Here is a 10,739-nt window from a genome sequence, read left to right on the forward strand (position 1 = left end):
GGAGTGTTCTAATTTCATACTTTTACATGTACCTGTCCAGTTTTCCCAGCACCACTTATTGAAGAGGCTGTCTTTTCTCCACTGTATATGCTTGCCTCCTTTATCAAAGATAAGGTGACCATATGTGCATGGGTTTATCTCTGGGCTTTCTATCCTGTTCCATTGATCTATGTTACTGTTTTTGTGCCAGTACCAAACTGTCTTGATTACTGTAGCTTTTGTAATATAGTCTGAAGGCAGGGAGCCTGATTCCTCCAGCTCCATTTTTCATTCTCAAGATTGCTTTGGCTATTCGGGGTCTTTTGTGTTTCCATACAAATTGTGAAATTTTTGTTCTAGTTCTGTGAAAAATGCCAGTGGTAGTTTGATAGGGATTGCATTGAATGTGTTGATTGCTTTGGGTAGTAGAGTCATTTTCACAATGTTGATTCTTCCAATCCAAGAACATGGTATATCTCTCCATCTATTTGTATCATCTTTCTTTCATCAGTGTCTTATAATTTTCTGCATACAGGTCTTTTGTCTCCTTAGGTAGGTTTATTCCTAGATATTTTATTCTTTTTGTTGCAATGGTAAACGGGAGTGTTTTCGTAATTTCACTTTCAGATTTTTCATCATTAGTGTATAGGAATGCAAGAGATTTCTGTGCATTAATTTTGTATCCTGCTACTTTACCAAATTCATTGATTAGCTCTAGTAGTTTTCTGGTAGCATCTTTAGGATTCTCTATGTATAGGATCATGTCATCTGCAAACAGTGACAGCTTTACTTCTTCTTTTCCGATTTGGATTCCTTTTATTTCTTTTTCTTCTCTGATTGCTGTGGCTGAAACTTCCAAAACTATGCTGAATAATAGTGGTGAGAGTGGGCAGCCTTGTCTGGTTCCTGATCTTAGTGGAAATGGTTTCAGTTTTTCACCATTGAGGACAATGTTGGCTGTGGGTTTGTCATGTATGGCCTTTATTATGTTGAGGAAAGTTCCCTCTATGCCTACTTTCTGCAGGGCTTTTATCATAAATGGGTGTTGAATTTTGTCAAAAGCTTTCTCTGCATCTATTGAAATGATCATATGGTTTTTCTCCTTCAATTTGTTAATATGGTGTATCACATTGATTGATTTGCATATATTGAAGAATCCTTGCATTCCTGGAATAAACCCCACTTATCCTTTTAATGTGCTGTTGGATTCTGTTTGCTAGTATTTTGTTGAGGATTTTTGCATCTATGTTCATCAGTGATATTGGCCTGTAGTTTTCTTTCTTTGTGACATCTTTGTCTGGTTTTGGTATCAGGGTGATGGTGGCCTCGTAGAATGAGTTTGGGAGTGTTCCTCCCTCTGCAATATTTTGGAAGAGTTTGAGAAGGATAGGTGTTAGCTCTTCTCTAAATGTTTGATAGAATTCGCCAGTGAAGCCATCTGGTCCTGGGCTTTTGTTTGTTGGAAGGTTTTTAATCACAGTTTCAATTTCAGTGTTTCTGATTGGTTTGTTCATATTTTCTGTTTCTTCCTGGTTCAGTCTCAGAGGTTCTGCTTTTCTAAGTATTTGTCCATTTCTTCCAGGTTGTCCATTTTATTGGCATAGAGTTGCTTGTATTAATCTCTCATGATCTTTTGTATTTCTGCAGTGTCAGTGGTTACTTCTCCTTTTTCATTTCTAATTCTATTGATCTGAGTCTTCTCCCTTTTTCTCTTGATGAGTCTGGCTAATGGTTTATCAATTTTGTTTATCTTCTCAAAGAACCAGCTTTTAGTTTTATTGATCTTTGCTATTGTCTCCTTCATTTCTTTTTCATTTATTTCTGATCTGATCTTTATGATTTCTTTCCTTCTGCTAGCTTTGGGGTTTTTTTGTTCTTTCTCTAATTGCTTTAGGTGCAAGGTTAGGTTGTTTATTCGAGATGTTTCCTGTTTCTTGAGGTAGGCTTGTATTGCTATAAACTTCCCTCTTAGCACTGCTTTTGCTGCATCCCATAGGTTTTGGGTCGTCGTGTCTCCATTGTCATTTGTTTCTAGGTATTTTTTGATTTCCCCTTTGATTTCTTCAGTGATCACTTCGTTATTAAGTAGTGTATTGTGTAGCCTCCATATGTTTGTATTTTTTACAGATCTTTTCCTGTAATTGATATCTAGTCTCATAGCATTGTGGTCGGAAAAGATACTTGATACCATTTCAATTTTCTTAAACTTACCAAGGCTTGATTTGTGACCCAAGATATGATCTATCCTGGAGAATGTTCCATGAGCACTTGAGAAAAATGTGTATTCTGTTGTTTTTGGGTGGAATGTCCTATAAATATCAATTAAGTCCATCTTGTTTAATGTATCATTTAAAGCTTGTGTTTCCTTATTTTCATTTTGGATGATCTGTCCATTGGTGAAAGTGGGGTGTTAAAGTCCCCTACTATGATTGTGTTACTGTCAATTTCCCCTTTTATGGCTGTTAGTATTTGCCTTATGTATTGAGGTGCTCCTATGTTGGGTGCATAAATATTTACAGTTGTTATACCTTCTTCTTGGATCAATCCCTTGATCATTATATAGTGTCCTTCTTTGTCTCTTGTAACAGTGTTTATTTTAAAGTCTATTTTGTCTGATATGAGAATTGCTACTCCAGCTTTCTTTTGATTTCCATTTGCATGGAGTATCTTTTTCCATCCCCTCACTTTCAGTCTGTATGTGTCTCTAGGTCTGAAGTGGGTCTCTTGTAGACAGCATATATACGGGTCTTGTTTTTGTATCCATTCAGCCAGTCTGTGTCTTTTGGTGGGAGCATTTAATCCATTTACATTTAAGGTAATTATCGATATGTATGTTCCTATTCCCATTTTCTTAAATGTTTTGGGTTTGTTATTGTAGGTGTTTTCCTCCTCTTGTGTTTCTTGCCTAGAGAAGTTCCTTTAGCATTTGTTGTAAAGCTGGTTTGGTGGTGCTGAATTCTCTTAGCTTTTGCTTGTCTGTAAAGCTTTTGATTTCTCCATCGAATCTGAATGAGATCCTTGCTGGGTAGAGTAATCTTGGTTGTAGGTTTTTCTCCTTCATTACTTGAAGTATATCCTGCCACTCCCTTCTGGCTTGCAGAGTTTCTGCTGAAAGATCAGCTGTTAACCTTATGGGGATTCCCTTGTGTTATTTGTTGTTTTTCCCTTGCTGCTTTTAATGTTTTCTTTATATTTAATTTTTGACAGTTTGATTAATATGTGTCTTGGCGTGTTTCTCCTTGGGTTTATCCTGTATGGGACTCTCTGTGCTTCCAGGACTTGATTAACTATTTCCTTTCCCATATTAGGGAAGTTTTCAACTATAATCTCTTCAAATATTTTCTCAGTCCTTTTCTTTTTCTCTTCTTCTTCTGGGACCCCCTATAATTCGAATGTTGGTGCATTTAATGTTGTCCCAGAGGTCTCTGAGACTGTCCTCAGTTCTTTTCATTCTATTTTCTTTATTCTGCTCTGCAGTAGTTATTTCCACTATTTTATCTTCCAGGTCATTTATCCGTTCTTCTGCCTCAGTTATTCTGCTATTGATCCCATCTAGAGTATTTTTAATTTCATTAATTGTGTTTTTCATCATTGCTTGGTTCCTCTTTAGTTCTTCTACGTCCTTGTTAAATGTTTCTTGCATTTTGTCTATTCTATTTCCAAGATTTTGGATCATCTTTACTATCACTATTCTGAATTCTTTTTCAGGTAGACTGCCTATTTCCTCTTCATTTGTTAGGGCTGGTATGTTTTGACCCTGCTGCTTCATCTGCTGTGTGTTTTTCTGTCTTCTCATTTTGCTTATCTTACTGTGTTTGGGGTCTCCTTTTCACAGGCTGCAGGTTCGTAGTTCCCGTTGTTTTTGCTGTCTGTCCCCAGTGGCCAAGGTTGGTTCAGTGGGTTGTGTAGGCTTCCTGGTGGAGGGGACTAGTGCCTGTGTTCTGGTGAATGAGGCTGGACCTTGTCTTTCTGGTGGGCAGGTCCACATCTGGTGGTGTGTTTTGGGGTGTCTGTGGCCTTATTATGATTTTAGGCAGCCTCTCTGCTAATGGATGGGGCTGTGTTCCTGTCTTGCTAGTTGTTTGGCATAGGGTGTCCAGCACTATAGCTTGCTGGTCGTTGAGTGAAGCTGGGTCTTGGCGTTGATATGGAGATCTCTGAGAGATTTTCGCCATTTGGTATTACGTGGAGCTGGGAGGTCTCTTGTGGACCAGTGTCCTGAAGTTGGCTCTCCCACCTCAGAGGCACAGCCCTGATGCCTGGCTGGAGCACCAAGAGCCTTTCATCCACACGGCTGCTAGTGTTGGAAGGTCTCCTGCAGAGGCGGGGGGTGGGGTAGCTCTGTTTCACCGTGGGGACAAGGACACTGGCAGCAGAAGTTCTGGGAAGTACTTCTTGGCGTGAGCCCTCCCAGAGTCTGTCAATCAACAGGTTCTTGACCCAAAAACCTGAAAGCTGCACTTTGAAGGGAAAGCATGAAGGAGCAAAGCTGCTTAGGATGAGAGGGCTTTTCCCACAGGATTGCGGGGGTTATTTCTTAGCTGTTGAACCCACCGGTAACGAGAGTTTGTGTTTGCGTTGCAGCTTGTGGTTTGTAGAAAGTTCATGGTGTGTTCCTCACTCCTGGAGCCGTAATCGGGCACAGGCTGGGTCCCGGGCTGGGGTCGCAGGCACAGAGACTGAGGGGGAGGCTGGCACGCGGCAGGCCGTGCAGAGCTTCACCCCCGCCCCCGTGGGAAGCTCTGGGCACCTGTGGCCTGGGACACGCGTCCCGCCGTGGGCTGGAGTGGCTGGCTGCTGTGTCCTTCGTCACTGAGCTTGGGCTGCGGTGTCGCCCCGCGGCAGAGGGTCCCCAGGGCTCCTGGCGTCTGTGCCGACCGTCTCCAGCGGCCGGGCAGCCAGATCTGGGCGGCACAGCCGTGTCCAGCCGTCGCCCTTGTGCCGTGGGCTCCACCTCCTCCTGCCCATGTGCGGGGCCGCGCTTCTGGGTGCAGGACTCCCCCCCCATGCCTGGGGGAGACGCAGAGGAGGATGAGACAGGGGTGCCCACCTCGGGCGGGGGCTACCAGGTGACGAGGAAAAGGATGTTTGCATCCGCTCGTCATTGATGGTGGAAAAAGAGTGACTGCAGTTGGGAGAAGTAGGCGTCCTGGGCACCCGGTAACACTGGAGCAGCCCTGGCAGCAGGCACCACCCACAAACGCCGCGCAGTGCCTCCAGGGCGCCCGGTCGGACGACTCGCCGAAAGGCCGAGGAACCATCGCGGCCTGGAGGGGCCTGACGGCCCAGGGCAGGGATCCTGGGTCCGAGAAAGGACGGCGGTGGGAAACCTGGCGCGACCGGCAGAGGGTGCGTGCCTCAGTCCCAAGAGCCTCGTGTTGACGGTAATTTCCTGGTTCTGGTCACCGCGAGGTGTCCCATGAGGTGTTACCGTGAGGGACAGCTGGGGGACGGGTCCCAGGAGCTCTCTGTGCTGCTTTTATCATGTCTCCGTAAGTCTAAACTCACTCCTGAACAGAACGTTTAAAGGGTTTAAAGAAACGTAGAAGAGGAGGAGTTACGTGGGACCAGCCACAGCCCCCGTGGCCACATCTGGTCTCAGGGCCCTTCCTCCCCGTCTCCCTTCCTGCTGTAGCCCCCCCAGCTGCCCCCTCTGCTGCCCTCAGTGGCCATCTTGGTGGGGGACGCTGGGCCCTGTGCCCGCCCAGGCCCGAGCCGCTGCCCTGGTCCGCGGACGGCTGCCATCGGGCGGGAGGAGCGCAGGGCTCTGGGGGCCCCCATGCCTCCCTCCTCGCCTGCCCGGGCAGCAGTCGTGGCTTTAAGGCCAATGGGACCCTTGCTGGCAGCTGTGATCCCTCTGGGACCAGCTGCACCCAGAGCTGCGAGGAGGGGAGATGGCGCCCCTGGGGATCAGCGGGAGGGAGGGTTGCCGTGGCCGTGCCGGCCTCCGCCCCTTGTTTCCCAGCCCGCGGGGACACGGAGTCCTGGTGCCAGTCCTCCCGGAGTGCGCGTCCACACGCTGCCCGCCAGGCCGGCAGCCCCAGGAGGGGTGGGACGGGGCTCGGCCGGGGACCCGGGGCCGGAGCGGGGAGGGCCTCTCGTCTGGGGCCACCCGAGGCCCTGCAGGTGGGGCACAGTCCCAGGCCGGCTTGAGGACCGGCGGCGTGGCCAGCGGCCGGCTCCTCAGGACCTGCCAGCTTGGCCCTGGTGTCCGGCTGGAGGTGCAGCGGAACAGCGGCTGCACCGGCCACTCGGTTCACGTGGTGGACGCCCCCTGCCGCCCCCCCAAACCAGGCCTGCCCGGGGGAGCCGCGTACGGCCAGGCACTGCTGCGGCAGGTGGGCCTGGGGGCTGCGCTTCCCCTGTGGGTCAGTTCAGAGCTGCTCCACGTTGCCCTGTGCTCCCGCCACCTGGAGTAGGAAGGCCGAGTCGGGCCAGGCGTTCCCGCGGCAGCAGGGACACAGCTCAGGACTGGCCGGAGGGGGGCGGTCGCGCCTGGCCGGCACTGCCCCCACGCCTGAGAGTCCAGAAGAGGGAAGGGGAGACGGGGTGGGGGGAGCGGGAAGTGACCTCCACGTGGTAGAAAACGATGTTCAAGGCAGTGACGGCGAGGGGGGCCCATGCAAGGGGCTGAAGGACGCCCGCCCCGTCACTCCCACTCCAGGCGGCCCGGGGCCCACAGCATCTGCGTCCACCATCCGAGCTCAGACCCTGGGGTTCAAGTCGGTCTCGAGAACGTGCTCCATGCTCAGTGACCGGCGTGTGGTCTTTCTGCACGATGCAGAGGAGTGCATAGCAACACGAGCTCGGAGGCGGGACCCAGCGCCCCGCCCTACGTTGAAAGGCCAGTAGATCGCAGGCATCTGCCTTCCAGCCTCACCAGTGGTTTCCAGGAGGTGCACGGGTCTGTCAGCTGAGGGGTCTCAGTAACAGCAGGGCCTTTCAGCACAAGGGTTTTACCTCTTTTGGAAAAAAGTATGTTTTACCTGAGCCTAGAAGCTCGTGGTCAAGTCTTCTTCATGACCATCAGTCTTCAGGATAAACTACAGAGAGGAAATTGTCACATCAGAATAGGGTGAGGTTTCTTTGTCAGATAGACTCTCTCCTTTCTCCTTATTGCAGCATCTGAGCCTGTCGTTCGAAAGAGATAAAACCCATACATGCTGTGTTGAGACCTGAAAAGTGACCTAAGTCCAGGACCAAGTTTTAAAAAAAAGTGTGTGTATGAAATTGATTTTTTAACAGACGCAGATGTGAACTTCTTCCATCAAGTCCTATGAAGTAACTGTGGTCAGACCCTCTTAAGCAGACTAAGTGGTCATCCAGGTCCTGCAGAGTTTATTTTCACCACGTGGATGTTGAGCGTGGCTGCCAAGTTACCCTGCGGCAGAAACATCCCTGCCCTTAGAGCCTTGCTCTGTGTACTGACAACAGGCAGCCGTTGGCCTCTCTGACATAGAAAACGTGGTGTAGCAGTTCCGTGCCTGGTGCAAATCCCTAAAACCACAAATTGCCATTAGCCTCGCTTACTGCTCAGTTGCCTGGGAAACCGGTTTGTGTGTTGAATGAGTCCACACGTGGGAATGGCTGGCACTGGGCAGCGGCAGGCGGGGAGGGACATGCCAGTAACTTCAGATCTACAGCCGAGAGACCTTCTTTAATTTAGGTTCCTTGGTTCTGTCCAGGTGATTCTGGTCTACATCATAAAATAAGCCTTTTACATCTTCTTGAAAACTCGCCGGCCAGTAGGCACTTCCCCCGTTGACGGCACCTCCCGTGTCTTACTCGCGCACAGTCTGAACTTTGAGGGGCTGAGGGTTCGGGCTGTGTCCTCCCTGCCGCGTCCTCCCGCGTCTCACGCGCCATCCGCTCTTCTTCCTTCCAGGCGAATGAAATGCTGCTCAGCGGACGGAAGCTGACGGCGCAGGAGGCGTGCGGCAAAGGCCTGGTCTCCCAGGTGTTCTGGCCCGGGACCTTCACCCAGGAAGTCATGGTCCGCATTAAGGAGCTCGCCTCCTGCAACCCGGTTGTACGTCCAGTTCCTTCTTTTCCGTGCGTCAGTGCTCTCACCGCGACCTTTCCCTGCAGGGCGCGCACAGGGGGCACCCACGGCTGCCTCATGTGCGACACCGGAGGCCGGGCTCGGGCCTCTGCTGACCTTGCCCTCCCTCTGCAGTTACCCAGGAGCCCAGGAGTGCAGTTCAAGCTGAGAGTCAGTCACTTAAAAATGTCCCCTGAAAGTCTGCAAAAAGCAATGTTTCTAAAGTTCTTTACAGTTTCCAAAGCCCTTTCGTACAACCGCACTTATTTCTCCCTCAGTGGACTTTGGTTTTTGTTTAATAAGTGTGCTGGGTAATAGTCTTCTAACAAAGTTGCATTTAGCAAATTACAGGGTGAAATGTTATTTCATATTAACTGACACAACTCCCATCTAAGCTGGCCAGGCATCGACAGCTCATTACCGAAATTAAATTCCGGTTAGAAAACCCCCAGGGCGGGCATTCTCAATGAGTATCACAGGCGTGGACAGGGTCCACGCTGGGGGCAGGGTCCCCGCAGCCGTAGCTCAGGCCCAAGGCTGGTTGCGCTGCTGGGGCAGGACCAGGGCACGGAGAGCACAGCTCTGTTGTGAATTAGCTTAACAGCCCTTTGAAGTGGAGAATTTGTCCAGTATCCACAGTGAATGAAATACACATTATACCTATATCAGGCCTGACACGTATCGTAAGATGTTTGTTTGGTCACCTTCTTACCAGGTGGCTCCTCAGGTTTGCTAACTGCCTCCGTAAGCTTGGGGGCAGCAAGGAGCCAGCCCTTGCAGCCACAGTCCCCGCTAACTCACAGCTCCTTGTCTGGCACAGGTGCTCGAGGAATCCAAGGCCCTGGTGCGCTGCAACATGAAGCTGGAGCTGGAGCAGGCCAACGAGCGGGAGTGCGAGGTGCTGAAGAAGATCTGGGGCTCGGCCCAGGGCATGGACTCCATGCTCAAGTACCTGCAGAGGAAGATCGACGAGTTCTGACGGCCGGGCTGCCCCAGACGACCCTGGAGTCGCATCGCGCAGGCCGGCTGGGGCTCCCCGGGGCGCGGACCCACCCTCACAGCCTGAAACAGGTTCACGTGGAGCTCACGCTTGGAAGCAGGACTTGAAACAGCCAAGCTATTTATTACCAAGGAGTTTTTAAGTACTGTAACTTTAAAATAAATAACTACAAAGCTCCTTTGTCCAAACGTCATTATTTTATACTTAATATACACACAAGTATAAAAGTGTAATTGTGAGCTCTGGGCTGCTCGTTGAGGCTCTACTTTTTGTTATCTTTGGCTAGTACTGTATAAAAAAGAAGTGTGTTTTCCTGGTTTGGGTGTCAGAAAAGTCTGGAATAATGTTTGTTTTCCTTGTTTTTTCCTTCTAGAAAACAGAATCTAAAGAGGTGTTAGCCCACCTCGCCCCCTGCCCCAACCCCAAATAGAAATACGAAAAGATCTGAGGCATGCCCCTGTCTCCAGGAAGGTACAAAACCTCAGAGATCGAAAATTCTCAATCGAAAGGAAGACTTATTCTTTTAGGATAAGTATTTCTGATTAATACACCCACTGATGAATATACCCCCAGACTAAAACACGCCTAGGATTCACGCTGAGAAATGAATTGATTCTGCCCTCTTTCTTAAATATGTCCGATTCTTACCCAGTTAACAGGAAGAAACCACTCTCTCTCTAAGGGAAAGCTTGTTTTGCAGTGTTAGCGAATCACTGAATAGCTAAGTATGATCTCTAAGTTATAGGGGGTTTATAATTAGTTTTTCTGACCCATTTGAAAAAATAACTATATAAGTGCTTCTTGTTGCTGGGTGAGAACTACTTTATATACAGTTTTGGTTTTCTATTTGCAGATATGATTGATGTATTACACCAAAAATAAAGTATTTTTATGTTTATAAAGTGTAATTTTTAGGTTCACTTAGAATATATTTTATTTAATAAGTTAAAATTCTTTCGGCACACTATTAAATGCAGAAACTCCTTTTTAAGAGAAAGAACTACCTTGTATCGACGTTTAATGTTCTTGGTCTCTGCTTTCATGTCTACACAATATACCAAGTACAGGATGCTGTCCGAGAGTGCCCTGTGTAAATAGACGTCCGCATTCCCGCCAGGAGTGGGGACTGATTCCTGATTCCAGACGCCTATCATTCGGTAGGCTTCTGAGCTTGCAATCATATTGAATGTATGAAGAATGAAATAAAATCAAAACCTTATTTTTGTACAGTTTTGAAGTTTATACTTAGAACCGACCACCTCCCGGCCTCGTGGAGAGCCGTACAGCGTGGACATCTGCCTTTACCATGTATTGGCTGGTGCAGTATTTTTGCATCTGTGGGACCTACTTTTTTCGTTCAGTAGTTTGAACTATATATAAACTGTACAATCTGTAAAGTTTTTATAGAATAAATATTCAGCTGTGAAAACTGGTTAAATAAAACTAATATTTCTTAACACATTCGAAATGTGTCTCTGATAATTCTTCACTTCTGAAGTCCCTCATGAGACGTTTACATTTTGTGTGAAGTATACACACGGGCATATCACATTGGACAGTTTAAGGGAAACCCACGCCCACAGTGTAACCAGAAGCAGGTGGAGGGCAGCTGGCTAGGGCCACCCCACTGCCCCTCTTGGCCAGAGAGCGAAAGAGGGGGAAAGCCTCTGGGCCCAGCTGGAGCCCAGTGGGCCAAGGCCAGGGGCTTGCCTCCTGGCC

The 10,739-nt window shown here is 48.5% G+C and overlaps 1 protein-coding gene across 1 annotated transcript in view; it reads left to right on the top strand.

The window, feature by feature from the left end:
* The window catches only part of CDYL (chromodomain Y like), a 156,171-nt gene extending 145,690 nt beyond the window's left edge, over positions 1-10,481 (top strand). The window contains exons 6-7 of the mRNA XM_059937831.1: positions 7,865-8,008; positions 8,841-10,481. Of these exons, the coding sequence (XP_059793814.1) occupies positions 7,865-8,008; positions 8,841-8,999 (303 nt within the window). The 3' untranslated portion in view covers positions 9,000-10,481. The remainder of the gene's footprint in view (positions 1-7,864; positions 8,009-8,840) is intronic.
* Positions 10,482-10,739: the final 258 nt, after the last annotated feature.

Source organism: Balaenoptera ricei, chromosome 11 (genome assembly GCF_028023285.1).
Source record: "Balaenoptera ricei isolate mBalRic1 chromosome 11, mBalRic1.hap2, whole genome shotgun sequence".
Lineage (NCBI taxonomy): Eukaryota > Metazoa > Chordata > Mammalia > Artiodactyla > Balaenopteridae > Balaenoptera > Balaenoptera ricei.